The sequence below is a fragment of the Wasmannia auropunctata genome, unplaced genomic scaffold, assembly GCF_000956235.1.
Source record: "Wasmannia auropunctata unplaced genomic scaffold, wasmannia.A_1.0 LD334486.1, whole genome shotgun sequence".
NCBI classification, from domain to species: domain Eukaryota; kingdom Metazoa; phylum Arthropoda; class Insecta; order Hymenoptera; family Formicidae; genus Wasmannia; species Wasmannia auropunctata.
In genome coordinates, this window is record NW_012028404.1 from 1 (window position 1) to 19,144 (window position 19,144).

At 27.5% G+C, this 19,144-nt stretch overlaps 3 protein-coding genes across 6 annotated transcripts; 1 reads left to right on the top strand and 2 right to left on the bottom strand.

The window, feature by feature from the left end:
* The first annotated feature begins 63 nt into the window (after positions 1-63).
* On the top strand, positions 64-3,387 carry LOC105458650 (BTB/POZ domain-containing protein KCTD9). Its single transcript, XM_011704115.1, has 7 exons — positions 64-329; positions 1,109-1,230; positions 1,324-1,500; positions 1,866-2,026; positions 2,102-2,328; positions 2,591-2,920; positions 3,055-3,387. Exons 1-7 carry the CDS (start codon positions 282-284, stop codon positions 3,169-3,171), a joined length of 1,182 nt encoding a protein of 393 aa, XP_011702417.1. The 5' UTR covers positions 64-281; the 3' UTR covers positions 3,172-3,387.
* Positions 3,388-4,591: 1,204 nt separating this feature from the next.
* Positions 4,592-14,136, bottom strand: LOC105458651 (venom serine protease 34-like). Of its 4 annotated transcripts, none has more exons than XM_011704117.1 (8): positions 14,016-14,136; positions 7,172-7,374; positions 6,796-6,999; positions 6,422-6,620; positions 5,557-5,760; positions 5,182-5,333; positions 4,900-5,056; positions 4,592-4,798 (listed from the first exon to the last, which is right to left on the bottom strand). In XM_011704117.1, exons 1-8 carry the CDS (start codon positions 14,071-14,073, stop codon positions 4,773-4,775), a joined length of 1,203 nt encoding a protein of 400 aa, XP_011702419.1. In that variant the 5' UTR covers positions 14,074-14,136; the 3' UTR covers positions 4,592-4,772. The 4 variants fall into 4 exon arrangements, with proteins under 4 accessions (XP_011702419.1, XP_011702420.1, XP_011702421.1 ...); XM_011704118.1 differs by lacking the exon at positions 14,016-14,136 and adding an exon at positions 11,152-11,250; XM_011704119.1 differs by lacking the exon at positions 14,016-14,136 and adding an exon at positions 9,862-10,011.
* Positions 14,137-17,075: 2,939 nt separating this feature from the next.
* Positions 17,076-18,989, bottom strand: LOC105458656. Its single transcript, XM_011704128.1, has 3 exons — positions 18,486-18,989; positions 17,619-18,195; positions 17,076-17,081 (listed from the first exon to the last, which is right to left on the bottom strand). Exons 1-3 carry the CDS (start codon positions 18,563-18,565, stop codon positions 17,076-17,078), a joined length of 663 nt encoding a protein of 220 aa, XP_011702430.1. The 5' UTR covers positions 18,566-18,989.
* Positions 18,990-19,144: the final 155 nt, after the last annotated feature.

The window sequence follows — 19,144 nt, forward strand, 5'->3', positions numbered from 1 at the left end:
TATACGTTGTTCTGATTGTCCTCATAAAATACCAGGATGGTCTCTCTAAATAGTCGAAATAGTCACATGTTTGATATTGTGTTACATGTTACATTAGTTACATACAGTATACATGCGCACTATGATCGAGCGATAGGAATGGATTTATCCCTTCGTTCCCATCGGTTTTCGTACACTGGATTAAAGTGATTAGAATTTGGTTTTATTCTGATACTTTGACAGATTTTCTGTAAAAACTGGCTGTGGTTTGTTCATTATAAATAAGAATTTGTCGCTATACAATGAAGAGAGTAATTATTTTTGTTAATGGGACTGATGTTAATGGCAAGGTAGTGCTATTTTATGCGAATATTAATTTGTATTTAAATGTACATTTTGAAGATTACTTTATTTATAAAGTTGATTATTTAGGATATACAAATTAAGAATAAAAGCTGAGGATAATTATACTTTTATTTGACATATTGCGGCTAAATTATTACATTAATTGCACATTTAGTGTAATCTTTTACATATATGTTTATTTTTACGTTGATGCGTTACAATTTGCAATATTCCACTTGCAATCAGAAAAAGAAAAATTCTGAGACATTATTCGCACATTATGCACAGTGAGCTATAAGATTTTTAAAGGCAGGAAATATAAAATCTGCAAAAATTTACAAAACAACACTAGTATAGTATAGGAACATGATATGAATGACGTAAATCGGTATATGATTTAATGAAGTCATAATGATATGAATGATGCAGTCCATTCCTGACTGCATTGTGAATTAAAAGCATTTATTTCTCAGTGCTTATAAAGAAGCTAGAAAAATATTACTGTTGACAAGCATAAAGATTATGTTGATAAGAAGTGTTATATAGTTTTCATAGTCGCAAGCATTCTTGTAATCTTGAACAGAAAATAATTGCTTCTATGAAATGTTTTTTTATTTAACCCTTGTAATTTAACTTCGTATTTTTTGTTGTGTCAAACTAATATATTTTTCTCGACAATTATATTTGTGTTTTATGCATTGTTAAAGCAACATATTTGGTTGGCCTAAATTTTTAATTTGCACTTCAAGTTTATATTTCACGATGTTTATTTTATTTACTGTAGGTATTTGTAGTGACTCATTCATTAGACGAATTATTAACAGCAGCTAGTGCAAAATTTGAAATAACTGCAAAGAGAATTTTTACGTCACAAGGTGGTGAAATTGATGATGTTAAACTCATTAGGTAAGATGCTTGTTCAATTATATTTTATAAATATTTTTTGTTTGTACATAATAATGTGTTATTATTAATATACTAAACTATCTTTTTTCACAGGGATGATGACATTTTGTATGTTACAAGTGGAGAAAATTTTATATATAGAAATAAAATTTTATGTCATAATCAACCAATGAAGAATTCAGAATGGATTACACTAAACGTTGGAGGGAAATATTTTACCACAACTAGGGATACTTTGACTAAAAAAGAGCCCATGAGTATGTTAGCAAGGTATATTGCTTGTTTCTAATTAATCAATTTGTATTAAGACAAATTTGTGTAAATGTACATACAATTTCCTAGTATAATCAAATAATTTTTTAGTACAGTTACTGTTCTCATAGTTATCTCTTTTTTCTTACAACAGTTTTATATAAAATTTAACAATTAATTTGACATTAATTGGTTTAAGACTAAAATTGGAGTTTGAATGACATTCACAGTTTACAATATGCTTTATGTAGATAAAAGATATTCATTTAATATCAAAGTTTATAAAACTTATACTAGATTATCAAAATGTAAAAGAGTAAAAATGAAGAAGAAAAAGGGAAAGCGTGTTTTAGTATTGTGTTATATAGAAGCGTGTTATATAGAATGTTTACAGAAACTGAAAATAGTGAACATGCGATACAGCCAAGTAGACAAGATCATCGCGGAGCATATCTGATTGACAGAAGTCCTACGTATTTCGAACCATTATTAAATTATTTGAGGCATGGTCAAATGATGCTTGATTCCAATGTTAATGTATCTGGTACATATATCTTTGCATTTTATGTATGTCTATACAACTAATCTATTGATTACAAGGCTAGTATTTTTTATGCAGGAGTTTTAGCAGAAGCTTGTTTTTATGGTATCGAAGGTGCTATTCGAATCCTTACTACAATGTTGGAAAAGGAAGAACTGCAAAAGGAAGGTCTTGTATCTCTAACTCGCAAAGATGTACTTAAGGCAATCATGTCTACATCAACTAATGCAGAACTCAGATTCCAGGGAGTTGATTTTGTAAGAGCCGATCTTTCGAAACTAGATCTTAGGAATATTAACTTCAAGGTACGTTTATTTTGTACAATATGCAAATAATAAAAAAATCCAACGTTGTATAATGCAATTTTGTTCGTTAGATTATATACGCGATCTTTTAATATAATCGTAGCACTCAATCTATACATATAAGTCTAACTGTATTCTATAATTTTTTTTCGTATTATACGTTTAAGCATAAAAGATATTATTTGCTACTAACTAATTGATAGACATGATAGATTGATTGAATTGTTATAACTGTATTTACGCGTTTCTTGTTATATTACAGTACGCCATTATGCATCACTGTAGTCTGGCAGGTGCTAATCTGTCAGGATGCTGTTTCGAACGCGCTGATTTATCCCATGCCAATTTGCAAGGCGCACAGCTTGTATGTGTTAAAATGTCATGCGCAAATCTAGCTGCAGCCAATCTACACTCTTGTAATTTTGAAGATCCTAGTGGTCTGCCGGCAAACATGGAAGGTGTAAATTTGAAAGGTGCAAATCTTGAAGGCAGCAACATGGCAGCGGTCAACCTTCGAGTAGCTACATTAAAAAATGCTATTCTTAGGAATTGCATTTTGAGATCAGCTGTTTTAGCTGGTGCTGATTTAGAGGTACTAATCTCTCGTTATTATGTATTTTAGACTATTTTTTACTAGAAATTATGTATTAATATCTTTCTTAAAATATCCGTTTTTATTGTTATATTTAGATGCACTTACATATCCGTGTTTAAATTATTTTTTAGTGCTGTGATTTATCTGGCTCTGATCTACAAGATGCGAATTTACGCGGCGCAAATTTGAAGGATGCTGCTTTTGAGTTAATGTTAACGCCACTGCACATGTCTCAAACAATACGATAACAATGAATGTCATGCTGCACACATTACTGCAGCTTAAATTCAGTATAATAAACGTTTTATAGTTTTATATAATTTATATTAATTTAAGTGTGATTACAGCGTTGTAATATATTATAGTACTATTTTTGTTGTACTTTAAATACAATAAGTAATCTTATTCTCAAACATTGTTTACAAACATTGATTATTAAAGTAAAATTATAGTATTTATTTTAATATTTGTGTATGTTTAATCTGTTTTTTTTATTATACTTGTGACACATTGTTACATTTTATTATATGTAAGAAAAAATTAAAGAAACTTTGTGATTATATATATTATGTATAAAATAATGTTTTCAATTGTCTTATGTTAATTTTATACATTAATTTTTTGCTCTTTTAACACATATTTTAAATTGTTTACTATAGACATCAAAGCGAACTTCAAGCGCACTATTTAGCTTTTTATTTTTTATTTTTTATTATACGAGTATCCAATTTTAAATGCATATATTTATATTACATTATATTACAATTGGTGCGTTCCATTTCGTTTATAATACGCATGATGTATCATTTTATTCTTGTTTACTGAATTTTAAATAAGGATAAAATGATACCTATCATTACATGCGCATCAAATGGAAAGCACCTATTGTTAATCCTTCGATATGTAAGCTGTCAAAATATGCGGTAGCGGTCGCTCACGAAAATAACGTAATCAGCGTTGCGGAAAAGAACCAGCAAAACTTTGAAACTTTTGAGTATCGATTTAACATTCCTTTTTTTAAGATAATATCTGATATATTTTCTGTTTTTTTTTTGTTATATAAATAACTTAATTACCCGTGCAAATGTTACATTATATAATTTTGATGTATTTTATAAGTGATAAATATTTATTATAGAATTAGTATATTATTACAAAGTTAAATATTTTAAAGTTTAGAAAAATATGTCGCTTAGAGGAAAGGTGTTAAACAGTTACATATTATAATAAGAAACTAAAGAAATTTTAATATATTTTACAATAAAATTGATCAGTAAATGTAGAAACTGTTTTACATGATGTAATGTTTTTCGGCTATTACTCTATTGATCAGATTTATGATTTTTCTAAGAAAAATATGATAAAGAAAGAAAGAGAGAGTCTAATGTGTTAGTTATATACACAATACTATCAAGAATAAAATATATGTATATATATATATATATATATATATATTACTGTGAATAATTCTACAACGCAATTATATAACAAATAATGTAACACAAATATAATCCTATATATATATACATATAATATTAAGAAGTAAAATTTTTAATTTTATTTAGCTATAGTTAGTTTACGTATTTAAAATATTATTATATATATATAAGTTTAATTATAATTTAATTTTTTATTCTATATATTGTATTAAGAATAGTTTAATGCAAGTTAATTATGCGTTCATGTATATTTTTAATATATTTACATATATAATCCAAAATATGTTAGATACTATATTTTACACAAGTGTGCATAATAAATGTAAATAATAAAGCGTCAGCAGAGAGGTCCATAATCATGTAAAATGTTATACGATTTTTCTTCTTAACTTATAGAACCTACGCAGAACTCACTCAACTTGGCAATATCGTGCGTCTATAATGAAAAACGATTAATATATATGTATATATGTCCCGATCCGTTTTTACAATAAAATAATTTTCATACTTTTGATTCGTCTTTCTGTCGATTCTTACCAGGTGTTATGGATATTATCCAATCAATGAAAGCTCCTGTACGCATCGCAACAGCAGGATTATCTGAAGCACAGCCAACACCGGAAGATGTAATACCAGCCAATACAAGATTATGCGTCATAGGATTCTGCCATAAAAGAGGTCCACCACTGTCCATCTATGGCGTAAACAAATAAAAAGAAAGAAGAAATCTATATAGTTTTGCATCATAATTAATTCTTGATTAATACATTTAACTATATGACATTTAAATTTACAATGAAAAAACTATCTCTAATTCACCTGACAAGTATCCTTTCCCGGAGAATAAGTACACATGTTATTATCGTTTACATTAGCATAATAATATTTGCATTTTTGATAAGTGATTACATCTAAATCCACTTTTTGAAGTTTAGTAGCTTTACTGCCGCCAAATTCCAGAAAACCCCAACCTAACGATTGAATGATATTAAACTCAGAGAGAAATGATCGCGCGATCTATTCGTCGATATCTATATATAAACATATTCGATATCTATATAAACATATATTAGACATCGATTCGCGATGTTTACAGCTGTGTCAAATCCACGTCTATTATAGATCAATCATTACTCTTTGAAACAGATATATAATTGTCACCAGTAACTATGAAAATATTCAGGAAATACTTGCCCAATGCAGTGACTGTACTATCAGCGAACGTGTCTCGTCTATGTCGAAATGGTAAGCATACTGGACCAACCTCAGCACTATATTTGATACTCCCAGCAATCTTACAAACAGCTACATCGTAGTAAGCGTTTGCGTTACTTTGATACCAAGGATGAATTTTGCATCCGATCAGTTTAAACAACTCGGTTGCTTTAGTATCTCTACCTGTCGGCAAAGAAGTATATATATTATACAAATTTTATATAAAACTCTGTTTTAAAACTTATTTATGTATATAAAAAAAATTTTATTATCAAATTAACAGAGCTTATAAACTTATTTCATTACTTTCATAATTTTTCTTTTATAATATATATTTATCATTTTTTTCTTTTATAATATATATAATCGATGTTTTAAAAATTATACATATATTAACTTGATCATTAAGCTATCATATATATTTTTTGTAACTTTGAATTTAAATTTCAATTTAGTAAAAAATATAGTACTGCACATACATTTATGATCAAATGAAAATGTAAGTAGTATTGATTAGTAATGTAAGTAGAATTAGCGCTTTTTTTATAAAAATATTAATAGAAAATGCTTTTTTTATCAAAAAATCGCTAATCCTACATTTACATTTTTATCATTCCTCCCTGGGTTTAATTAATAAGATAGAACTTTTGTAAACTTAAGTTTACAAAAGTTTTACCTCATTAATTTTATAATTTATAAATTTTTCAAATAAATTTGTATCACAATCAAAATATTCGATTTAGTTTAATACTATTACAAAAAATTCGATTTAGTTTAACACTATTACAGAATTGTAAACACAAATTTTATTTGCTAAATATTAATCAGATCTTTTAACAGTTACCTGTAGTTGTGTCATGTTTACCAACAAATATGCCAGTGTTATAAATAATATTGTCCTGTATACAATGGGCTGCCGTTAACACATATTGTTCAGATATTATGGTACAACCGCAATATATCATTTTATTTGTAATATCCATGAGCCCACACATCATGGGATATTCATTTATCCCAGTTTCTTTACCGCCTACTATTCTGGTCTAAGTAAGGAATGAAAATAACGATATTTAATTTTATTTATATTTAACTAATTAGTATATTCTTAATAAATTGTTGCTTAATTGATTAAAGCCATAATTGATTAAATTATAAAAACTGAATAAATTAATTATTTAAGAAATATATAGTATTTCACAAAGATTAATTAAAACTTACCACTTTTTTCCAACCACATTGGCAATAATTATCATCTACAGTTTTTATTTCGCATAAAAATCGACTTCCTTGCGAGTCATTTTGCGAGTCAAATTGTACAATTGGATTTATTCCTTCGCGAACAAATATATTGTAACCACAATAGGTAAATGTATCACTTCCAGCAAACTTAACAGAAAGTCTATTTTGATAACAGTTATTACTCTGTAAAATAATTTATTAAATTATTCATTCTTTTTGTTTCTAGCAAATCTGCCAATAATTTTAATAATATAAATTCTGGATTCTCAAGTAAAATTATTACATTATGCTTAAAAATTGAGTTAAAAATATGTCAACGCATTAATTTTAAACAAAATTTATGTAATAAACTTACCATTTCAATTGAACAATTTATTTTGATAACTTTGGAACTTTTCATTTCCCAAGTACAATAATTTTTACCTCTACTTAGATTGGGAAACTCGGGATTATATATGTAATATGTTTGTCCAGCTTCGATATTTTGATAGTAATTACATTGGGATTCAACTCCATTTAGCGCCAAGAGGAACAACAATAAACCGAACAGAACCTTGACTAGGATAATTATATTGCTTTATAATTATACTGATAAAATTCCATGTTATAGAATTTTGGCTGTGCTTATTTACTTTATTTGTTTTCTGAATTTGATATTAAAATTTATCATTTCTCTTTGATACTTTTTAATAACATATATTTCATAATTTTTATCTTCTGATCTGATAGAACAATAATAAAATACGTACGTAAGCTGAAAAAGGCATATCTTTACCTTGTACCATATACTTTGTTTTATAACTAGTGATATTAAAATTGTAACACTTATACATTCTCTTTGTGTATATATCATTTATGATATATAAATATATATATTGTATGTATTATATACCCTCTTAAGTACACTATTATATATCAATTATCAAATGTTATTGAAATTTCTTTAAATTGTTCAAAATTATTCTGAAATTATTATTCAAACATTAATTATTTTTAATATTATTTTCAGAATCTTTATTAATAACAGATAATTTATTAATAAATTTATATAAATCTTTTAAGTTTCAATGCTATGAATAATCCTATCTTAAAATTGCCGTGTTACCTGCGTTGGTGAGTGATGGTGGGTCAAAAAAAATTTTTTATTTTAAAAATCAAACGATATAAAAAATCTTCAAAAAAATTTTATTTTAAAAATCAAATGATATAAAAAATGTTCAAAAAAAATTTTTACCTTAAAAATCAAATGCCATGTTATCTACATTGAAGCTTCTTTTCCCCAATGTTTAAAAATTCATATTTTCCAGAAAAATAAAAACATCGACTTCTTTTTGGGCTTATTAGGATATTATTAATTAAAATTTATTATTTATTATTATGTCTACTGAATTATTGCATATGATGTAATACTATAATATATTGTATATTTTTTATACTTCTTTAGAATTTACATTTTCAAAAATGTGTATGCGTATATATATGTGTTTTTGTACAATGTAGATTGACAAATAATAAAAGAGAAAAGGCCAAATTCGACCGAAGCAAAGATATTAGTTGCCCAATAATATTCTTAAATTTTAAATCTTTAAATTTCAGCTATCGTAAAGCGCGCCAATTACTATGGGGGTCTTTAAGAACACAATCATAAAGCTGAATTAGCTTATTACAAATTAGCGATTAATTGTCAATTCGATGATGATGCTACAAGCATCGCTATTGTAAAGAAAAAAGAATGCCAACATCTAGCCTTGGCCGAATTTGACTCCTTCCCCTTATTATTTGTAGTTTTTTTTTAATTATTATTTGTTTATTTATTATTTGTTGTTATTTGTTATACATATATCGGCCTTGTTTGAAATTATTGTTAATGTAGATTGAATTTACAGATTTAAAAATTTTAGCAAAAACAAGAGTTAGCCTTTTTTGTTGAAAAACAAGCGCTTGTTAAACAAATATTTAATATGTTGTAATAATTTCAAATATGTTAAAATTGATAATGATTTACGATTTCGCGCAAACCTACACGTTGCTTGCAAGCTGAATTGCTTTTTTTTAATTGTAAAATAATGAAATATATAGAAATAAAGTTTTTAACATTTTTATATAAAGTACTGTGAATAAAATAATTTTCTAATTTGTGTATATAATTCAAGTAAACGTTTGAGTTTGATGTATTTATAATAATGTATTACTCCACTATATATAGGGTGTTTCCTAAATATAGGACAAAAATTTAGGGGGTTATTCACTGGGTTATTTTAAGAATTTTTTGTTCTCTGATGATTTTCGAAAAGCCGCTTTGTTTCGAAAATAGAAAGCAATAAAAGTTTTTTGATCACGCGTGTGAGGCGCGAATAAATAAACGTAGCAAGCTAGTGCGAATGTTGAAAACAATATCCTAATCTGTCAATCTTTCAAATTTGTTTATTTGCCTTGATAGTTAAACTTTTGTTAGTGAAGTTTTCTTCATGAATCGCTATACGAACGCTGAAATGACTGACATGCATTTCATGTATGGTCTTGCCGATGGAAATTCGTTACGGGCTAGGCGATTGTACATTGAACAGTTCTAGTTCTTACTATAGTCATTTTGAACAGTTCTTGTAATTTTCAATAATTTTGTTTAAAAACCTGTATCGCCTGTTACCTATGGAATAAAGCATTTTTTCGAAAATCATCAGAGAACAAAAAATTCTTAAAATAATCCAGTAAATAACCCTCTGAATTTTTGCCCTATATTTAGGAAACACCCTGTATAGTGCAAATTTAACAAGCATTGAATAATCCGCTTGATATTATAATTTTATAATTGAGAATTTTAGAGAGTTATTGATATACAATTAACTATCTTTTTGATCATTTATTTTCAACTATATCACTTATCGAATTACTAAAAAGATCTATATATGAATGAATTCTTTGACTTATTAATTATATCGTATATGTAGTATATTTTATATACCATGTATATATACCATATAAAATTATTTTGTGCTATTCAAACATATACTCTTCTATATTCAGTAATATTAAAAGTTTGAATACCTGCTTGCATGATATTTCAGCCAAAATTTTCTAGATTTAGCTCCTTGAGAAGATAAATTACTGTTCTGACAAATAATCACTCGCAATATGCGACAGATGCGTCTGCTTTTATCCCGATGCAAAGATAAAGTAAACTCAAAACTGATAATATCTCAGATGTCTTATCTTTTACAGTTGTAGCTTGCGAATAGAGCAAACGTGGATATCTTTGAAATATCATAAAAATAATAATGAATTTGACGAGATATATATATTAAAAGCAGCTCACATATAGCGCTTTATAAAAAGTTATAAAAAGCTGTTGATCTCTAGCTTTTTGAAATCAGAAAAAAATTCTAAATATATCATTTTACGTTTTTACGAAAGGAATTATTAAGTTAACGAGCCCCAAAGACATAGGCACCGTGTTATTTTGGAAGAAGCTTTTTGCATGGAAAAATTAATAATTTATTTCTTTTCTCAGTAAAAATGTAAAATACAACAAACTGTATTCATTTTAACTATAACAAAAAAACTAAAGAAGGAGAACTAAAAAAGGGCCGATTTTGGCCTCCAAAGGTGTAAGTAAAAACAATAATGTTTTTTTATAGATTTTGATCTCCTGAATACAATAGAACTATTAAAAAGTGCACTTGAAAAACACCTTGAAAATTGAGCATAAACACAGCGTATTTAGTAAAAACGCTGTACGTGTTTATGTTTCATTTTCAAGGTGTTCCCCAAGCGAATTTTTAATAGTTCTGTCGTATTCAAAATCTATAAAAAAAAACACGATTGTTTTTACTTACACCTTTGGGGGCCAAAATCGGCCCTTTTTTTAATATCCTCCTTTAAAGAAAAGATTTTATGTTATTTTCATTAATGGAAACTTTTGAATTTTTCTAAGATATTGCGGTCTTATTCGATCTCTATTTTTAGAAATATATAGATCTTTTTTCATAAAATTTTAATATACAAAACTTAATTACTAAATTATATAATGTTGAAAAAGATAAAAATATAACAAAACACTACCAATAAAGAATTGATTGGAAAGTACTCGTATGTCTATACAAATTCTGTTATTCATTTGTTTGTATATGTATAATAATAGCGATATGATAATAAAAGTTTTACAGATATTGTCTTACATATTGTCTTACATTTGTAGCATGTTTTTATTAATGCTATATTATATAATTATAACATTATATATTTGTAATTGTATGTAATTGTTAAAATAGTAGTCGTAGAAGTAGTTTTACTGGTTCACAGCCTATTCAATTGATACTAATTTTAACTTTCACGTACATTTCATGCTCTCGTAGAACTTGCGACAAAATTCCATCGTCAGGCGACGCACTAGTGTATCGTAACAAGTAACTTTTGTAAATGATTAGACTAGTAGTTTGCACCTAAAGTGTATCGTGTCAAGTGTTTTACTGACAAAATGCATAAAGAGACAATTGTTCCTTGAAATGTACGTATAGATCGACTGCAGTCCTATCATTTTGCGCAAAACGGCAATAATGTATAATGCGTCGATATTCGTTTCTACATTACCTCAATAATGCGTAAATATCTATTGATTTTATTCTATATTTTTTCCCGCAATTATTATATCGATAGACAATAATTGTAATTGACAATATTATATTTAATGCAAACAAATAAAAAATATTGATGTTTATTAAAAACACACCACTTTTATTTGTCTTTTCTAAGCAAATTCTAAATATAAATTTAAAATATTACAAGTTTTTGATAATTATAAATCGCTATATAGAAAATAATACAGATGTGAAATTTCAAATCTAGATAAATATATGCTTACGATATATGTATATGTAGTTCAATGTAACGCAATAAAGCAAACTAAGAAATGACGTTACGATACACAACAGTTATGTATACAGTTTGTTACATACCAACAGTAACGTGCTGGAATAGCGTGTCGTTGTACATACAAGTCACATTAATATTTACGACACGTAGTGTCGTAATTTGAAATGTTCCACAAGTATAAACGTGGGAGAGGGGAGGAGATAACATTTTTTATCTCGCACGTAACACAAATTTATACATATTGTGTTTTACTTTTATTTACAAATTAATTGTCCTTTCCCTTATTTCCTTATTCCCGTATAAAGTGCATGTAAAATAAATATTTTACAAATGTATAATAACAACTTGTTAACAGCAATATTGAGCGAATGTGATTACAGGCTATATTATTACTTAAAAATTATTTAAATCTTCTGTAATTCTATAGTTATTACTATATATGTATATTTACATACATATAGTTCAAAAAATTTTAATTTTTGTTGATAATATTTCAATACATAATAAATGGTAATTATATATATGTGTGTGTGTGTGTGTGTGTGTGTGTGTGTGTGTAATATACAATATACATATATAAGATTAAAAAAAAACTGTTGCGTCGAAACAACCACTTATATACACTACCCCCGGAAAGTTTCCGGACAGAAATAAAATTTTTATGTTTGAAATTTTAAGCCGCTAAACTTAATGTGGCACTGTAAATCAAAAAGTAGATGATTTTGATCGTTTTAAGAGATACTTTAAGGTACTCTGTAACGATTTTAAGTTTAATACATTCCTATTCCTCTAAACTCTTAAATCTGAGAGGCATCTTTGCCATATTGAAAATTGCAATGTTTGATTGAATGCACGGCCTTGGAAAAAATTTTTTCGGAGATATGATTTGCAGCGTCATAAAATTTAAACTTTCCTCTTTAATTTGAAAAAAAATGCAAGTCGCTACGATTTTTTTCGCAAAGTTACAGCATTTTAAAGTAACCCTTGTATTTTTCTCATGTATGGTCGGTATTACCCGTGCACTATAAGGAGGTTGGAGATCGAATTTTGCACATTGTGTGCGTGCAAACATGTTTAAAACATACACACACAGTGTGTAAAATTCGATTGCCAACCTCCCTATGGTGCATATCGAGTAATGTCGATCATATGTGAGAAAAATATACGAGTTACTTTAAAATACTGTAACTTTGCACAAAAAAATCGTAGCGACTTGCATTTTTTTCTCAAATTAAAGAAAAAGGTTCAAACTTTATGACGCTGCAAACCGCATCTCCGAGAAAAATTTTTCCAAGGCCGTGCATTACGTCAAACATTGTAATTTTCATTATGACAAATATACCTCTTAGATTTAAGAGTTTAGAGAAGTAGAGATGCATTAAACTTAAAATCGTTACAGAGTATCTTAAAGTATCTCTTAAAATGCCAAAATCATCTACTTTTTGATTTAGCACAGTACCGCATTAAGTTCAGCGGCTTAAAACTTCAAACATAAAAATTTTATTTCTATTCCGGAAACTTTTCGAGAGTAGTGTATATAGTTAATAATTCTAATTAATATAAGTCAGAAGACAATAAGCGTAAATGTCCATGTTATTGTATAATATCTTTCCCACCTTTGTTATATTTACAATTTTTTACAGGCACAGATTTTCTAATGTCTTTGTGTATAACTATGTATCACATACATTGATACATATATTCATAGTTTCACTCATTGTCAGTAAATACAACTTTTAACTGAAAGGCTGAGTTGAGGTCAAAACTCTGATACTGATATAACTATTATATGAATACTGTAGCAAAGATTGTATCTGTGAGTAATTGAATGTAGTATTTTATCACATTGACATTTTATGCTCACCGATTCGTAATAGACCAAGTACATTTTAAAAAGTCTAAAATGAGAAGAACAATTATATGTATACGAGAGTGATTTGGATTTATGGATTGTTTGGTAAATATTTCCGTGGCTTACTCTAAAGATGGCGCGATATAAACAACTTTTGTCATAAGAGTGACATCAAGTTAATTTATTTCTTACTTTAAAATACGCATACATGCATATGTAAACATGCATAAATTCTTTTTTTTTTTCATTTGTTTAAATTTATTACTATCTTTCGATTACAATTATTATATCATATAATTATAACATTTTAACAATTGGCTAGTTATAATATTTCTAACATAAATATTAATTAAACATGAGCCGGATATTTTCTTGAACTTTTTCACATATGCAGTGTATCGCACGCATATGTTATTACTGTGTATCTTTCATAGTTAAAATAATCTAAAATAATCTAACTATATAAAAACTATCTCACCTTTCTCTTTTAAGTTGCAAAACAAAAGCGTAACGGAAAGCCCTTCAACAATCGCCATGTTAGTGGCTTATTAATTAACGTCGCGCGCATGTCTGTGTTAGAACATTGTGTGTTCCTTGCGTAACAATTTTCACGTATGTCGTCTGACGTGCAAGACAGCATTAAAATATAATGCGCTAATGTACAATGTTTGTAACATCTGACACATGGCACATGTTTTGGAGTTACACACAATTGCCACAAATTGCATTATGTTGAAAACGTGATGAGGCCGTAAGCGCAACGATGAAATAGCCGCAAAAATTCAAACTGTAAAACAAACTACTTGAAATTTTTAGTAAAAATAAAAATACAATAGTGGATAAATATATAACACGCGAATAAATAGAAAATTTAAAATAAATCAAATTAATTAAAACAATCATAATATTTGTACATTGTCAGATTTATATATATATTATTTTATTCTCCAAAACTCATCTAGTCGATAGAAAACTGCAGCTATTGTTATATCTAAACACTATATTTCTCTTGCACATTGAAAAGCTTCTAGCTTTAACTCGAATTATTTCAAATACTTATTCATTTACACGCATATACACCTGATATATATGTATATTTATTTAAAAAATATTAAATCAGTATACATTCTCAAAGAAAATTACAATCTATAAAAATTTCTATAGTTATCTGAAATATACATGCAAATATCATAAAATTTTATAAATGTCTTATTTTCTAATTCTATCAATTTTAATGGCGGTATCTATATTAAAAATGTAATTATTTTATTTTTGTTTCTGTAATTATAGATAATTAGTTCTCTAAATATTTGATACACCAGTGCTGTATGTGCGCTAAGATAATTTTAAAATGCAAGTTATTGCAATATTTTCACTAACATTTTACTTATAAAATTAAAACAAGAGTAACAATAATTAAAGTTCAAACTTTTATATTGTATATAAGCTATAAAGAAATAATCAGTAATGAAGTTGAATAGATCTCTGACAAAACTGACTTAGCCGCAGCGTATTATTACAGACGCATAAAGTTCGCACGTGTCATGGATATTTTATAAAGCGTCACGCAAAGCGTGATGATGGGTAATACATGCGGAAAACAACCTAAACGCGATAGCGCTCAGTGTAAACGCTCTCGACATATAGTTGCAAGGAGATTTTTTAAAGTTATTTTCTTCAACTATACAGAATACAAACAATATATACACGTAAAATGCATGAATTATTCCCCGATGATGGCAATAATTATATATACGCATTTGAAATGTAACTGTATGGTTATCAAAACTTTTAAACACAAATATTAAATAATCGATACAATTGTTTTTTTTTTGTAACAATAAATTGTATCTTTTTGATCACAAAGATCATATAATATATTTTTCATTTCTATTTATTATAGGCACACGTATAGGTATACGTATATGCACAGGCAATACGTACATATTAATAATATTATACGTTCCTCGCTATTTGTGTCGAATATAAAGTATATTCGATTTACTTTCTTACCATATTTGAACAGTTTATGCAATGCTAATGTCGACATCTGACGAATAGAAATGTTATGATAATAAATGGCTCCACGCATACGGTACAATGTTAATGTGTCGATAGAGTCAGAATCGATAGAGTCTGTTCTTTAAAAAGAAAAGTTTGTAAGTAGAAAAAAAATTCGCATTTATATTTATTTGCCGATAAAAAAGATAAAAATTTTATAAATTTATTTTAATTATATATATATATACCTATATATTTTTTTTAATTAATAGTATTCTCTTATTATCTCTAATAAAGAGTACTATAGAAGTAATAGTAGAAAGTATTATTATATCTTAAATTATTATCTGTGAAAATATAATGGATAATTTAGATGAGGCTAGCTAATTAATCGCGAAAAATATTTAAATAAAATTTTACGCAAGATGACTATTGCATCCGTGAATGAAATATGTACATATGTTTCATAGCTAATTCGATATGTAAAATAAAAAAATAATTTCTATAATTCGATTTGACTCAATTAAATAATTTGAATTAAACATTCAAGCAATGTAAAGATAAAGGTATACAAGAGAATCCTCTCGAAACAAACATAAATGAAAACTTTCTTCTTTCTTTATCAAATACATTAACGGATCGTCAAAAGATTCCTCGGAATAAATTATAAACGGGAAATTTTTTTAACATGCAGTTGTTCTTGATAATATAACAAAAAACAAAAGTTGTGAATGATAAGTTATACATAAGTATCCATTTCGCCAGTTAATCGTTCAGCGCAAAACATTTAATTAGTCGTGATGTTATTTGAAATAATTTTCATTATTATAACTTTCTTTTTTAATATTTAGCGTCAGAAATTATCTCAACTTCAAGTTATGAATCTTGTTATAGATCTCAGATGTTTAAAAGTTCAAAGTTGATAATATTCGAGATAAAGATTTCAATACTACACCGTGATATTAATTTGGCGATGTATGTACATCTTGATTTTATTTGTCTTTTTGTGATAAAGTATATCAAACAAAATTTGCATTATAGAATTGGAAATTGACTACAAAATTGGAGTAAATATATTGTGGATAAATGTTAATATTATATATGTTCAAATATAATACTTTTGTCTTTTATAAGCGTATTTGCGCAAAACTCGTCGAATAATAAGTGTTAACGTAGCAAAGAACATTTATACTCGATATAGCGTTCGCCGTTATTGCATTTTATTAAACAGTAATCATGATATGTTTAAAACTATGTTAGCAAGCACGAATATTTGTATGAACTACGTATTATACTATTTTCACATAAATGCATTTCAGGAACAACTTAAGGCGTAATTTTGGACAATTTCCTATCATGAAGCAGTTTCTAACGAGTTTCTTTCGGAGCGACCTAAATAACTTTTCCAATTTGCCACATTCAATTACATTCTTATAAACAATAAAGTATTGCTTATTACAAATAACTAATAGATTTGTTGATGAATTATTATATAATGAAATAGATAGCATAAAATGTAAATTACATGCGAGAATTTTCATCTCTGTTTAAAATCAATATGCATGCATTTATACGTAAATATGTGTGTGTGTGTGTGTGTGTGCGTATGTGACGGGGTGTGTGTGTGTGCATGTGTGTGTGTGTGTGCGTGTGTGACGGAGTGTGTGTGTGTGTGTATGTGTGTGTGTGTTAGTGTTACACAGTAGATTAAAAATCATATTCCTTCATATCTTCCAGAAAAATAAAGATATAGACTTCTTTCTCATCTTAAAGATGAATTATGTGGCTATTTTTAAAAAAATCGAGATTTTATTAAAAAATGATCGATTCAATATGGCCGATCAAAATGTCATTTTTTTGAAAATTTATTTTTTTCAAAAAATGTTAAAATTTGTTTAATTAAAATAGGTGGTGGTTGAAAATTTATTTTTTTCAAAAATTGTTAAAATTTGTTTAATTAAAATGTAATTTGGTATAAATGTTATTGGAAGATGTATGGGATATAATACGCAGCGCGCGCCTGTTATGTATTAGTCAATTTAAAAATCATCTTTTGAGAAATCCAAAGAATAACACTTACTATTTTACGAGGAGCAGGTTTCTTCTTGTCTTGTAATACGGGAGCGGAAAGTAACCCCAACGACTTTCTTTCTGCGGCTTGCCGTTCTTGCAGCTCCACAGCGTCCATTAATTTCTTTGTGGACACATTATTTTTTGTGGCACAACTCTTCATGTGTATAGCTTGTGAAGCTTCATCTTTGAGATTTTTAAAACACAACGGGCATACATAAGCCGTTTTCACGTCAGTTAAACTCTGCGGTGACTCTACTTCTTTCTTTTCCGATTTAAAAAAGGATGACTCAATCAATGGTTGCTGTACATCGCATGGAATCCTTTTACTCTGTAATGCCTTTCTACTTTTAGATTTCTTTTCATTGCTAATAATTTTTGCTTTAGAATGAAGTACTTTCTTCTTCTTGGTTTTATCCAATAGTCTGTTTCTATTAATAATTTTCGATTGCATGGAATGTATTCTTTTTGGCGATTTAAAATCCAATATACTATCATCGTCATGTGGAGATTGGGATGTACCAGCAGTATCATCATTCTTGCTTTCATTATTGGAATTATTAGTAAGATGAGCCTTGTTAGCTACACTAAATAAAAGAACATTTATGTTATTTATGTATCTTTATTTAGATATCTTGTGCCTCAAATAGCTTTTATTAATACTATATTTAATAGCTTTTATTAATAAAGAAAAATCGTTGCAAACGCAAATTTAATTCTATTTAATTTAGGAAAAAAGAACATGACAATAAAAACATCGTGGGATACATTTTATACTTCAAATATATTTTTCCTCATTTCTAATGTTATTAGAAAGATACATGTTACATTAAACTATAAGCTATTTATTTAACATATTTTATACATGTTATGATACCTTTCTCTATCATTTTTCCTTAATCTCAATCTTCTCTCCGAACTAACAGGTTTACAGAATTCATCCTCTTCGACGTCCATTATTGTTGCAAAACTTTGGATGTTTTGTTGTTTAAACTTTAGTCATTAGTTTGCTTCCTTCGATTCGCTGGAATCCTTCAATTCGCTGGAATCCTTCGATTCAACTTCCACTGTCAATTTAGCCCGCTGTTCTTTAAATAGCTTTTCAATAGTATTTCTAAAAAATGGACTTGCAATGGAATCTCTTAGCTTATCCTTTTGGTCCTCGTTGAAATGGCTGGCTATGTACTCTTCATCATTTAACAGAGGAACAACACTGTAGGACAAAATTTAGCATTAGTTTTAAAGCAGTAGAAGCTTCATTCACCAGATGGAACTGATTACACATTATAGACATTAGAGATTAGATTAGATTAGCTATTTATTACGCGTTCTGAAGTCATACATGCCTTCAAGCGCTAAGATAAATACGACTGAATATGTATCTATATCTGAACACAAAATTTATTAATCTCAAATGCTATTTTTTTATAATATTAAAATTTAATTGTAAAAATATTTAAAGATTACAATTAAATTATAATATTATGAAAAAAAAGCATTTAAAAATAAGCTTTTGTGCACCTGTTTAGATATAGA